This window comes from Marmota marmota, unplaced genomic scaffold (genome assembly GCF_001458135.2).
Source record: "Marmota marmota marmota unplaced genomic scaffold, marMar, whole genome shotgun sequence".
NCBI classification, from domain to species: Eukaryota; Metazoa; Chordata; class Mammalia; order Rodentia; family Sciuridae; genus Marmota; species Marmota marmota.
In genome coordinates, this window is record NW_025999900.1 from 56756990 (window position 1) to 56771667 (window position 14678).

A 14678-nucleotide genomic window follows, 5' to 3' on the forward strand; every position below is an offset into this window, starting at 1 on the left:
ACCCCCCCACTGGTGCATAGACCTATCCACAAGTATGGCTGTATGCTGGACCGGTAGTCAGTGACGGGTATGATTCAATTGCAGTGGTATCAACCTAAGACAGGAGGCTGATGCCTAAAGGTCAGTTTTCCGATGACGGGTAAGAACCATATGTTGAATTGGACAATCTAGCAGGCACGGTCCTTAAGCCACATTGCTTGTTGTTTAATTAATCATAAGGGGGGAGATGCTGGGAGCCATTAGCCAAGTAGGTATGACAATTTCCTTGCCAGCGTACCCCGTTGCAGTGACATTGAATGTAGGTGACCTTGCTCAAGGACCAAGGCAGATTAGGGCGTTCCCGGTTTAGGTTCCAGGTTTAAGGTTTAAGATTATTCCTGCTGGGAATAGGGCGTATCCTGCTGCCTAAGTTCCCCTTGAGTTCTCACGGGATTCAGACAGTATATTTTGGGAGACAGAAGCCCAGTGGAGGTGAATTTGGGCAGAGAACGTGGATTTCCCCAGAACGTGATTGTAGACGGCTGGTGTGAGTTCGGGAATAAAGAGTTGCTGTTTGAATCTACAAGCTGTGTGGTGGCTCGTGATTTTGTGCCCAGCCAGACTGCGGCAGGTAGAGATAAAAATTTGACTTCCTTTGGCCAACAGATAGCATTTGAAGTCATGAAAATGAATAAGGTTGACCAGAGAGAGTTTACAGTGAGAAGATGGCCTAGGGATAAGTCCTAAAGCACTTCCAGTTTTCAAAGGTCGTTCTTGAAAATGAGCCAATAGAGAAGGATGAATTAGGTGCTAAGAAAATAAGCAGAGCATAATGATGTGAAAGTTAAGGGAAGAGATGGTTTCAAGGCAGGAGAGATCTATTGTTCAGAAAGCTGAGGAGTAATAAAGAAAAATAGCTAGGGCATTTGTTAAGACTTCATGAGTTTTAGTGGAGTGGCCAGGACAGAAGACTGAAGAGACAGGCTGGGGACAGAGCAGTTAGAAGTTATCTATGGGATGAGCCAAAATATAGATCAGGGTAGACCATTCAATAATTTTTTAAAAGAAAGAAATACATCACAGAGAAGCCTGAAACCTAAGAGCCCTAATAGATGCCATGCTTAGAAACCAACCCTCTTATTCATAGAGTTAATTACACTAAAATTCTCAGTAATTACTCAGGATTTGTTGAGACTATTTTCTACCAGTAACACTTATTGAACAAGTAGACATGGGAGTAGCTAGGTGGTAGGAAAGTGAAGGACGAATAAAAATTCCTTTGAGAATAAAAAATGAGTTTCTGCTATTAGGAGGAATCTTCACTGGCTATACATAGGGAACTTTGGAGTCTTAGAAAGACATGATACACCATTTCCTGCTTTATGTAATGTTTTTGTCTTAATATGAGCTGATCTAACAACATAAATGGAGTAGCTCATTAACAACAAACATTTATTCCTCCCAATTTTGGAGGCTGGAATTTTAACATCGAGGTTCTCACAGACTGGTGGAGGCTGCTTCCTCACAGCCTGACAGAGGGGCAAGGGATCACTTTCAGCTCTCTTGTAATAAGGGTACTAATCCCATTTGTGAGGGCTCCACCCAAATGATCTAATACCATTATCTTGGGGGGGGGGTGGGGGTCAGGATTTCAACATATGAATTTGGGGTGGGAAGACATAAACATTTAGTCAATTGCAAATTTCCAGTTTCCTTTGTCAATATAGTAATCTAACCACCAATATTAGGTCTATAGGGTCCTTTCCATCAAACATATCAACAAGCAATTTTGAGATAATCATGCACCAGGGTTTGAATAATGATACAAAGAATCCAGCAACAAAGGCTCAGAGAATAGAAGAACATGTGTTTAATAAATGGAATCAGTGTTCAAAAAAGGCCAAAATGATTGGATTCAGAATTTACAAGGAAGGAATTGCTTTTTAACATAAGAAGAAGAAGAAGAAGAAGTCGGATATGGGTAAAAAGCTTATAAATATGGCAGTAGGTAACTGAAGGAATTCAATGTTATTTTCTTTGACATCAAGAAATAAGATTTTTGATCCGGGTAGGTGGCACATGCCTGTAGTCCCAGTGACAGATGAGGATCTTCTATTAAGAGTAAAGAAAAAAGCAGGTAGGTTAGAGGATAGTAAGTGGAAGGAAGTTAAGAATTTTTTTTTTTTTTCAGTGAGTCAGTTGACAAAAGAAATGAAGTAAGATTGTTAGGTAGGTAAGGTCAGTGATCAAGAATAATAGTGCTCTTGTATGTTCTTTTGTATAACCCTGAGGGTCTCCTTCCATTTCCATGCAATTTCCCTTTTCTCTCCCTTTCCCTCCCACCTCTCATCTCTGTTTAATGTTAATCTTCTTCTCCTGCTCTTCGTCCCTACTCTGTTTGAAAGATGATATATCAAGAACTATGTAATGTTTTGAACAACCAACAATAAACAAAACAAAACAAAAAAAAAAAGAATAATAGTGCTACCAATCTGCTTGTTTTGTGTGTTTCAGGTCAGGGATTTAACAAATCTTTCCTGATTCCTTAAGCTACATTTAATTCTTACTTTATTTGAGCCTCCAAAGCATTTTATCCATGCCTCAAATCCTATTTTATACTATAACACAGCTTTGTATAGTTTAATTTCCCCCACTAAAATAAAAATCTCAAAATAAACAATGATGGCTTATAGCATTTATTATTTAATATTTATATATTATACAAAATAGCTTATTGCTCATTAAAAATGTAGTTGTTTCGTGATCAAGACTCCATATACTATGTAATCAATAAAGAGTAAAGACTCAGATATCAAACTGAAAGTCAATTTAGAGCCACAGTCAGTCAAATTTATTTCTGCTAAAATAAATCCAGCCTTACCATGAAGAGCAGACATTTTTTATCTATTTTCTTCCCCCAGAAACTAAAGGATGATGGATGACCCAGAAACAAATTCCACAGGATAAGAATATGAAAAACAATACAGAACAAATATCACCATCATTTAAAGACATATCTCCTTCAGTGATTTAGCTCAGAATGGAACTGGCAACCTTCTTGCCATCCAAGAAGACATATAATATAAAACTTCCTTTTTAGATACCTACTGCCATTGTCAGAATCCTATGATTTAATGTAGACTGTGATCAATGTTTTTAAAGATGTTTCTTTTTAGAAATCGAAAAAATTTTAAAATCAGGAAAACAAGTTAAATTTTTTTCTATAAAGAAATTACTAAAAATATAGGCAGGATTTATCTTCAGAGAAGTTGCCACTTAAAAAATAAAATATAGTTTTTGAGGGCTACATTAACTCCCTTAATATCTATCTTTATTTCAAAATGGAGATGGTATTTTACATGGGCCCTTTTTTCATAATTCTTTCAACTAAGCGCTTAACCTAGAAATGAAAGAATTTGAAATTTTAATTCTTAACAAGAATTACACTTATACAACAAGAACATCAGAAAATCTCCTCAAAAACCACTAGATACACAGATATTTTATCTGGCACCTTTCTTAGTATACCTGAAGAAACACCAAACAAAAGTTCAAATATCTAATAAAGATGTATAATTTTGAAATACCCATTCCTGAGCTGGGCACAGTGGCACATGCCTGTCATCCCAGCAGCTCGGGAAGCTAAGGAAGGAGGATTGCAAGTTTAAAGTCAGCCTCAGTGAGACCCTGTCTCTAAATAAAATATAAAAAGGGCTGGGGATATGGCTCAGTAGTTAGGTGCTTCTGAGTGCAATACCCCTTATTCCCATGGTAAGAAAAGTTAAAATTTAATGAAAAATTGAAAATCCTTCATAAATAAGCAAATATTTAATTAAACAAACAATGAAAATTTTTGGTAGGAAAGTGTTTTCACTAGGCTGTGTAGTACATTGGTATCAAAAAAGTCATGTAACTACATTCAAACAGAACTTCACTTTAGGTTATTTTCAGACCAATTACATATGTTCAAAATCCCACAGGTTTCTTAACAGTCTGATTAAGAGTTTGAACTGACATACTTTCTTGGTCATTTTTCAATAAGTTCTGCTTAAAAAATCATCAAAACTAAAAGTCAAGTATTGATGCTATATTTTGACATGCATGGGCTGTAGTTACTTAACTGTGTTAATGTGAAAGTTTATAAATAAATACTATTTTAGGGATTATATCATTTAAATTATCAGTTATCAACATGAATCCTTCCATGGTTCCCTTTGATCACCCAGAATCATTTTGGTTTCCTTTTCCTTATTATAGCTGGGTAAAGGTCAAGAAAAGCCTAAGCAAATGCAAAGAAAGGGAAGTGATTTTTCCACAGTATCTCATTTTTTGTTACCAGTTCCTATTGTTTTTCTCACAATATGAGGGGCTGTTAACAGAAAGATGGTATTTCTAGGGCTGGAGTTGTAGCTCAGAGGTAGAGCACTTGCCTGAGATACTGGGTTCAATCCTTAGCACCACATAATAAACAAATAAATAAAAAATTTAAAAAGGTTAAATTTTTAAGAAAGAGCATGTTTCTGTTTATATTTCTACATAAAGCTTCAAGAAATCAAATGAGCATTTCAGCTATATTCAATATCTCTTCACCTTTGGAAGGTTTAAGTTAATACCAATTAGAATATCTGAGGTCTTAGTTCTACCAATACTTTCCTATCTGAAAGTTTGTTTAAATGAAGTTTTCTTTTTATGATTTATTTGGGATCCTAAGAAACCAAGAAACCATATTTTTCCCTCAACCAATTAAATAATTAAAAATTGAGTTAAGTACATGACTACATATATTAAATTTAGGAATTAAAAACACAGAAAATTGCTAAAATAAAATTCTAGTTTTTTTTAAAAGCAAGAAAGTCTGTTATTTATTATCTAAAAGCCAATAAATACATTTATTTCTTTGATAGCTATTAAAATATTGCATTGCAGAGGATTTTTAGGGCAATGAAACCACTCTGAAAAGATTCTAATGATACATGTCATTATACACTTGTTAAAATTTACAAAACGTAAAACACCAGGAGGGAGTCCTAATGTAAATTATAGATTTTAGGTGATAATGGTATGAATGTAAGTTTATCAGTTGCAACAAATGTATTATTCTGGTGCAGGATGCTGACAGGGTAAAGAGGTTGTACCTCATCTGTGTATGTCTGTGTACTGGAGAGGGTTGTATAGGAAACCTCTGTACCTCTTTTTTCAATTTTGCTATGAACCTAAAACCACTCTAAAAATAGCCTATCAAAAAAAAAAAAAAAAACAAATGACAAAATCAAAATTAGCTGCATTTGTCTCAAAGATTCAAAATACTACCACACAGGGTAATTTCTTCCAGAAGTCAACGTGAGTACTATCTAAAATACCATTTTTCACAAATCTAAAATTTTTATTTCAAAATGTATAGTGGCAGAGAATACTTATCACACCACTGGAACCATAAAATCTAGACAGAAGCAAACTTGATGCATTTTGCAGCTTGTGGAGATAATATCTAGGCAAGAGAACTAGGTGTTTATTTGGGGAAATTTTAATAAGATACATAGAACACAGGAATCAGAATGAAAAGGGAATGTTTAGGTTATGGAAAGGTATACCTCTGGCCTAAAATATCACCATCTATCTCTTGGCATGTTTGGAACAAAGAAAGAAAAATGGAAGACAAAGAACACAGAGCACATAGTCTACTTACTAGCAAAAATAAAATCATATTTTGCTAAATTAGGAGTAGGGTTATTTGTTTCTCCAAAAAGCTGTTGCTTTTGGCCATAGTTCATATGGACAACTATGCTGAAATTATCCCCTTACTGAGTTCTAATAAGCAACTGAAAGAAACCTGCAATAGAAAATTTTAGACTCCGTTGGAGTCTATAATGTTATCAGGTATAGTTATAAAAAACATGACAAAATACTCTAACATTATAGATTACAGAACAAGTAATTTGTACTTAAAAAACTAAAAGCAAGGAAGTGATTATCATAAAATATTTACTATTTAAAACTTATTCATTCTGCTAGTTAGGATGGGCCATATGGATGATAATCTTATTTTAACTCCAAATAAAACAAAGACAAAAGTATCTAATGGTGAGAAACAGCAAAATATGTATAATTTTGGGTCTCCAATTAAACTTCAATCTTTTGGTGTTTTTGTTTATCCTAGTCTAAATGTACTTTCTATTTCTGAAGTTTCTTGGAAGTAAGTAGTTTACAAAATAGCAATGTAATGCCTTATAGGTAATAAATTATAAACACAGGGCACTATCTTCCCCCAAACATAGAAAACAACTGAAATGGTTCAATTCATTTTTGCTGAGAGAAAATATATAGGAAGAGGTAAACAGTGGAACAAAAATGTAATCAACAATGCCTAGCACTGGAACAAAGGTACAGTCATCTAAATGTCTAGTAGTACTAACAGGGCTTGTTATAGTAGGTTTTAAATATCTAGGTAAAACTTAAAAAACAAAAGCAAAAAACATAATACATAAATTCCTATGTATGGCTTATGTTCTCATAGACTTTATAAGTCATTTAACTGCCATAATAATACTACGCTTTTATTTTGTCTCTTCTGGCACTGTTTTAAAGCATTTCCTTCACTTTGGATATTTGATAAAATTTATTATAATTTTTAGCAAATTAAAATTCTAAGTCTTCTAAAAGAATGTCAAGTTGTTTCTTCACCAAATTAATATGTGAAGTCTTCAGGATGGATTTAACTTGTGCCACTTGGTAACAACCTTTTCTGGATTTGCAATTGTTTCTTTCCATTGGTTCACTGCTTCAGTGCTATTACTGTCTTCACTTATCCAAATCTGTAAAGGAACAGTACAATCATTTAACTTGACACAATTACGACAAGTGAGTTAAAACAGTTTATTACTCTTATTGATAAAAATATTTGAAGTCTGGTTTACATATTTAGAAGTAAACAACTTTCCATTTTCCCAAAAGTAAATTTAATTTATCTGTTTGAGACTTAAATTCTAAAACATTTAAACTGTTTAGTCATTCTGAAGACTATTTCATATAAACTAAATCAATTTAAAAATTCAAGGTGATGGGGCTGGGGCTCAGTAGTAGAGCACTTGCCTAGTATGTGTGAGGCCTGGGTTTGATCCTTAGCACTACATAAAAATAAATAAATAAACGTATTGTGTCCAACTACAACTAAAAAATAAATATTTAAAAAAAATTCAAGGTGAGAGTTTTGTAAAATCATTTCCCCGCAAATAGTTCCAACTTTCCTTTCTTATTCAATTAATCTAGGAGCTCAACTTAAAATTGATCCTGATCACTCAAAAACAACTTTATAAAGATGAATTAAACTGAGGCTAATCATGATTTCAATTAATAAGGAATGTGTATTTTTAAAAACCTTTTTTATTCAATACAATTGTAAACTTAATTGAAATTTAATAAATAGTCATTCTTGATCCAGAGTAATTTCATAGCGTCTATCGCTTATGGGGTTTAGGTTATGTATGTGAATAAACCTGGGAAAGTTATATAGTATTATGTAAATTTAAGACACCACAATGGCTATATCATGGAGACAAGGTGGACAAGGAATCTAAAATCTGTACCGTGGCTCTAGCACTAACAAATGCTATAACCTTGGAATTAACTTCTCTGAGTAAAGAGATTGGAGCAGATCACTCACTGATTTTCAAATATTTTTCCTTTTCTTTCTTGGTCTGAAAAAAATTTCCTTCAAATAATATCTTACAAAGAACCCCAACATATAAAACAGGTAACATCAGAGTGCTTTGGTTGGTAAACAGGAGTGGGAGAACTTGAGTCTGCATTTGTTTATCCCATTATGGTGACACCTGATGCCACTCAAGAGTCCGTTGGAGGCAGACAACCAGCAAAAACATTCCGGAATCCTATTCCATTCATACATGATAGCTAAGGTTTAATGATACAGAAAAACTTTTTTTTTTTTTTTTTTTTAGAGAGAGAGGGAGAGAGAGAGGATTTTTTTAATATTTATTTTTTAGTTTTCGGTGGACACAACATCTTTATTTTTTATTTTTATGTGGTGCTGAGGATCGAACCCAGCGCCTCGCGCATGCCAGGCGAGCATGCTACCACTTGAGCCACATCCCCAGCCCCAGAAAAACTTTTAACTAAATTGACTTCATAGGACTCACAGCTATCAAAAGTATATAGTTATACAAATTTTCAAATTCAAGCTATTTTCCAAATAAATGCAGAAACAAAACTACATTTAAATAAACATTTTAGGTAAATTAAATGAAAAAGTGAGTCAAAAAGTTAATATCAATCTTTAAAAAATCATATTTATAATTTGAGGACTACACATACACTACTAATAACAGTTTACTATGAAGTGGAAGCTTTTAGACCAGTAATTTAAATGTGGCTCAAATAATTGTAAAAAAAAAAAAGAAAACTACCATTAATCCATTCAGAATAAGGAAAAAAAATATAAATGGAAACAAGTTCCTGTATTGTTGGCAAGTAAGCCAGTATTATATTGTCCTATACAGATTCCTAAGAATTTTAAAATAGACAATCCAGACACTAGTATTGACTATCCTCCACCATCATTAAAATTGTTTTCTAGGAATTCAAATCTAATATAATTAAGAAGTTCTCTTGTTAAATATTAAATTGAAGCTGAAACAAAATGAGGTAAATTTGATATTCAAAGTTTTAACCAATTCAATTTAAACACTTAGTGTCTTCTTCCATAAGGAATGAGTCAGTAATACCGAAAAACTGATCTTAGTTTTTAAAGTTGAAAAGCTGAGAAAAAGGCTTAAAGATAAGCCTGATTGCTCAGAAATTCCAACTACTTATATTAAAGAAATAAGTTTGATGAGATTTGATTTTTGTGTCAACACTGAATTGTAATTTATACTAAGAAATCTTACACTATTTAACTTTAGTTTAATCCCATATTCCTTTTGTTAACCACTCTTTAAATGCATAGAAAAATACACAGAAGAAATTAAAGATAAAATCCCCCTACTAACCTGGCCCACAAAGTGTTTTCTTCTTACAGAGCTTCGACTATAAAGCTTAATGAGAAAAACAATTTCCTTTTCATTCTGTATAAGTGGAAAAATCATAGTCTCTCCCCACTTTACTCTTCCATTGGAGGCCTTCAGTAAGCGTGTTTTCTTCTTATAAATCAACTCTCCTGAGCTAAACATTCCCACCTTCACAAAAAAACCTACGAAACAAATTCTAATTAAATACTACATAAAGATATATATTATGTTTAATGTAAATATATAAATAAGCTATTTTAAAAATGTTCAATGAGCTACTACTATTTGATAAAAGAAAACATCTCTGGTAACTTTATAATCTTTACTGCATTTTACAAGTAACTACTATAACTTCAAACAAATTTAATCTTCATTCTGAATGACATTTACAAGTAGAATCATAGGCATAAATAACAATGAGGAGCAAAGGTGTATACACTGAAAAGGATTACACAAAAGAGAGGTACCAACTCTTTGGACAGATGAGGTATGTATTTCACAATTTTATATAAATAAATTTTTTTGCTTGAGACTCCAAAAGCATATGCCCACTAGAAAACAAACTATTCTTTAAATAAGTTTGAGATATAGAGCTTCCAACAATGGTAAAATAGTTTTTATGAACTAATAAGCTTCCCATAGATAATAATTATAATTTTTGGGGAAATATTAAAAATAAACATTGATTAAAATCAGGAAAAAACTGAAGGAAAGAAACTTTTCAAAGATGGGAACTGCACTAAAATTCAGGTTTACTATATATAGCTTTTCACCTCAGCATATGCCCTAGTCTGACTGGCACAGCATGCTTACGGCTCGAGCAGAATGTGCCATGTTATCAGGTAATAGAGCTGGGATTGCAGGGTAACAAGAAGGGGATGAGGTAACTCCCAGGAAGGGAGTCTCAGAGTGAGGACCAAGAGACCTGAGCATTAAATTTATAAAATACAGATCATTCGTTTTAATCTAGGGAGTTCACCTGTTAATGTAATATATTGTATTTGTAAATTTCCACTGTTGTCCTTATTACTCACTATTCCAAGATGGACTTTATTTGCTTACTTTTTAAAAAATTTGTTCTTTTTAGATACACATGACAGCAGAGTATATTTTGACATATTATACATATATGGAATATAGCTTATTCTAATTAGGATTCTATTCTTGTGGTTATATGTGATGTGGGGTTACACTGATCATGTATTCATGTATGAACATAGGAAAGTTATGTCTGATTCATTCTACTGTCTTTCCTATTCCCACCTCCCCCTTCCTTTCATTCCTCTTTGTCTAATTCAATAAACTTCTATTCTTCCCTTCCCTCTATTTGCTTACTTTTATTTTAGGATTTTTCTATCTATCTACATAGGTGATGTTAGTGTAGAGTTAATTTTATGTATGTGCTATCTAATCTGTTTTGATATCAAGAATATGCTAACAAAATTATTTTTCCATCTTTTTTTCTTGCTTTAGAATAGCTTATATAAAAAAGGAATCAGATGTTCCTTGAAAGTTTGGTAAAATCTGTCAGTAAAATAATCTTAGCTTAGTGCTTTTTATGAGAGAGAGTTCTCTCCCTTTTCATGGCTATTCTTTTTAGATTTCTTCCTCTTGAGTAAATTTCTTAGAAAGACATTTATTTCATATAGATGTACAAATGAATTAGTATTGTTACACCTGGTATTGCCTTATATATAACCAAATCTCTTCTGAATTTAAAAATCCTTTTCTTGGTTCAGAATATCATTCATGTTTTGTCTATTTTTCTGCTTTATCCAACCTGCTACAGATTTGCCTATTTTAATGGTCCTTTCAAAGAAAAAAAGTTTAGTTTTATTGATTGTGTTATCTGCTGTTGTCTCTACATTTTATAACTTCAACCTCAGCTTACTTCTTTCCTTGAATTTTTTGTTTTTGTAGCTTCTTGAATTGAATGTTCATTTTCATTTTTTTTATCCTTTCTACAGTGGACATTCATTGTTACAGTGGACATTTATTGCTTTGCCTGCTCCCAGATAGTTAATTCCCTTCTTTCATGCTAAAAAGGATCAATTCCACCTTCCTCTTAGCCTGGGAGATAGGGCTGACCTCAAACCTTCAGTTCTAGGGGTGGCCAAGTTACTAGGCCTAGCCAACGAAAGTATCACAAGTCCTGATTGTGCATCCAGCAAAGGAAAGACATCACTCTACTGGTCTCTTCATTCTTATTGAATTGTAATCTCTCTGCATTTGATGTACTTTGAACACTGATACACTTACTTAAAGTCAGAGGTGTTGATGAGCTTGGAAGATACTGTGCCTCAAGAATTTGAAGCTGAATCCTGCTATTTACTGCTTGAAAACAAGTCCCCAATTCAAGTTCTGCATGGCAAACCTGTATATCAAAAAGTACCATTCAGTATTCAATAATAAAGTTTGGAAATATTTCAAAAATAGTTACAGTTTTTGAAAGCTTTGCTTTCTATTGACGCTCAAAGCCATTAGTTATAAGATAAGAAGATAAATGTCATAGATTCTGTAAATATAAGGCATTCATTTGCATCAATTCTGAAAGTCTGTATACCTACATACTGGATTTCAATATCAGTAATACTAAAAGACAATTCAACGTAAAAACAAATTAAATTCCTAGGCAATATTAACAGAAAAACTGCCAGTGAAATAAACCAACAGGAAGGAATGCACTTTTAAAATAATTAAATGTAGTCAATTGAGTTTCCTAATTTTAGAATTCAGAGTAGATGCTATAAAAATCAGAAGACAAAGGATTGATGTAATAAACAGATTTATGGATCCAGAGTTGCGTATCTATCCTGAATGGAAACAAGCCAAAGGAAGCTGGCAAGAAGGAAGCTAATCAGTGCTAAGGCCGTACATAATAAGGAAAAGGTTTTTAAAAAAAAAAAAAAAACTGAGGCAAACTTTAAGATGAAAACAACAGGTGGGGAGGTGGATTAAAATATGCTCGTCAGTACTGCTTACCAACAGGAAAAGAAAGCTGGTGATTTGTCTGTGAAATACAACACAAATCCTACTCATCTGGATTCCAAGGTACTTGGAGTGAAAAGTAAAAGAGAAACATGAAGTTGTCCAGACACAAAAAGATCACTGTTCATGTATTGAAAAGAACAAGAATGGGAATAAGAATACAACATTTACAGACTTACTAGAAGTGATTCCAGTAAAGTTACAGAACAGTTGAATGATACTTGACAAAAAGGTTTACATATTTGGTAATTGTCCAGTATTCCTTAATCACTCATTGAGGGGGGAACAAAAAAACCTTTCTACGTACATGACATCACCTCAAGCTTGGGTCTTTTCTTAAAACATGATGCTGTGTTTTATAACTGTCATGCCATGAGAAATCAAGAAATAGAGAGTAAAAAGTGAATTGTTTAAAAAGTAGAAACTTGAGTTCAGGTTAATTTCCTCTCGAAAAACTCTAAAATGAGAATAAAACTGTTCAATCTGGCAACAATGCTGACTTTTTAAATAAGCGAATTTATTGCTTTTCATGTTTACTCTAAGTGAGAACTGATTAACAACTCTTTTTGCATAACTGGATAGCCATATATAAAATAAAGTCTTTGTTGATTTTAAAAAAGTTGTTTCTGCCCTTGGCATTTAAATTAATACATTAAAAAACTATAATCATTTATTGTTTACAAAACACAAAGATAACCATGATTAAACTTTTTTCATCAATTCTTTTTTCATTATGGTTTTGCACCCATAATTAAGTAACACTTATAAAAACAGCTAAAGGTAGCAAAACTTCTCTTATTGGTACTAAACAGTAGCATTTGGCAATGGGTTTGCTATTTCCTACTTGCCAAGGTTATCTCACAAATTCAATTTATATTCCAGGACATTAATTCAGATCATGAGAAAATATTCAAAATAATTTTCAATCTCATAATAACCAAAAATTAAAATACAAATCAATTAGTTGGTGTGTACTGACTATATTTAATAAGCATAAAACTGTAGAAGGTATGATATTTGCTCCTGAATAATGAACCAATTTTTAAAGAAAATTAGCCTTCCCGGAACCATTAAAAAAATGAGATGCCAACCATAATCAGGAAGAATCATAAACTGATGATGTTTGAAATGTCTTCAAAGGGAACATACATGGAAGAGTTCAGAGGGTTAGCTCTGGAATCAAATCTGGATTCCTTGACTATTTACTGGCTGTGCAAATGGCTTCACTGATCTCCACATAGGAAAAGGAGTGCACAGGCTCAGAAGAGCGGTATAAACAGTAGATTACTTAGCAACGAGTCAGCCATAAGGTAAATCTCTATAAAGGTCAACTACTTCTTCAGGAAAATTTTATCTCTTCTATCTTATTCAGTACTGAAATTTGAGGTCAAGTAAATACATTAGTATTGGCCAAGGTCAGGAACTCTCCTGAAAAAAAAAAACATTAGCTTTATACAAAGCAATGCTATTCATGGTGCAACAGTTATCAATGTGGATAGTGGGTAGACAAGTCTGGTTCTTTCAATGGCATAATTACAATATCTATTTTCCTCTTCAGAACATAAAACAAAGCACAATACTATTCTTATCTTAGCCAATAATATGAAACATCAGTACTTGGTAACATAAATTCATTGGTCCTGAATAACACAAATGCTCTTATTTCAAGACATCAATCTTTATATACCTAGCACGTGACATCCAGTAGAAACCAAGTGTTTATAAGACTTCTAACATATAAAATATAATTTAATAGAAATCCAGTCATAATCATTCATTCAAATTCTCCAGGCATATAATATCTCAGTTTCCCAGAAAATACCTTCACTGACTTATCTTCTGATGTATTCTGTCTTTAGAGTTTTAATGTATGAATAATTTGATTAGTATTTTTGTATCTTCTGTAAAAGATGGTTGCAGATTACTGTCTACTAAGCTATTGTCAACTCTGCCAGTGACAAACTCCTGTCACAGCTGCTATGTTTTAACAGAAAAGGACAGTAATCTCATTTGGTATGCTTTCGTTCATCATTTATTTTTTCATACCTGCCTACATACAAATATACAGTACCAACAATATGGTAGGATCTTAGTTAACAGCACAGTAAAATATGAAGAAAACAGAAACTTGAGACTTGTTTTGTTTTATTTAAAATTAAGTAACTTAAATAATGATATGACATAATAAATGCCATAAAGAAAACATTGGGGATTAAAATTAACAGGGAAAAAGATATCAGAAATTTCAATTCTTCTGATTAATTACAGTAACCTTTGTTTCTTATGTTTTAATTTCTAATTTCCCCTACAATTTGGTGATTTGCAAGGCTACACATTAGAATCACTTGGGGAACTTTTGAAAACTACAAATGCTTCTGTTCCAACCCTCAAGAAATTTTATTGACTTAAATTTGCCAGGTAATTATAATGTACAGAAAGGGTTAAAAAGCACTTCAAGTAATCTTAAATATTTTTGGAAGTAGGTAAAATATAAGTCCTAAATAAGTTTAAAATCACCTATAGATTTGACCTTATAAAACTCAGGACTGTTCTCTATCCTGACACAGAAACTACATAATTAAATTATTAGGAATCTCTAAATAAAGACAATATTCAGCTGGCCACTTGAGAGAAGTAAACATCAGGTCTCAGAAATCAATCAAGCACTATAGGTAAGCAAGCTTGAAAAAA

General features: G+C 32.7%; 1 protein-coding gene across 3 annotated transcripts in view; it reads right to left on the minus strand.

Moving 5' to 3' along the window:
- Positions 1–2659: 2659 nt before the first annotated feature.
- The window catches only part of Tc2n (tandem C2 domains, nuclear), a 40193-nt gene continuing 28174 nt past the window's right edge, over positions 2660–14678 (minus strand). For all 3 annotated transcript variants that reach the window (XM_015494835.2, XM_048799208.1, XM_015494826.2), the window contains exons 11-13: positions 11259–11373; positions 8982–9181; positions 2660–6791 (exon numbers count right to left, since the gene is read on the minus strand). In XM_015494835.2, coding sequence (XP_015350321.1) covers positions 6681–6791; positions 8982–9181; positions 11259–11373 — 426 coding nt within the window. In that variant the 3' untranslated portion in view covers positions 2660–6680. The remainder of the gene's footprint in view (positions 6792–8981; positions 9182–11258; positions 11374–14678) is intronic.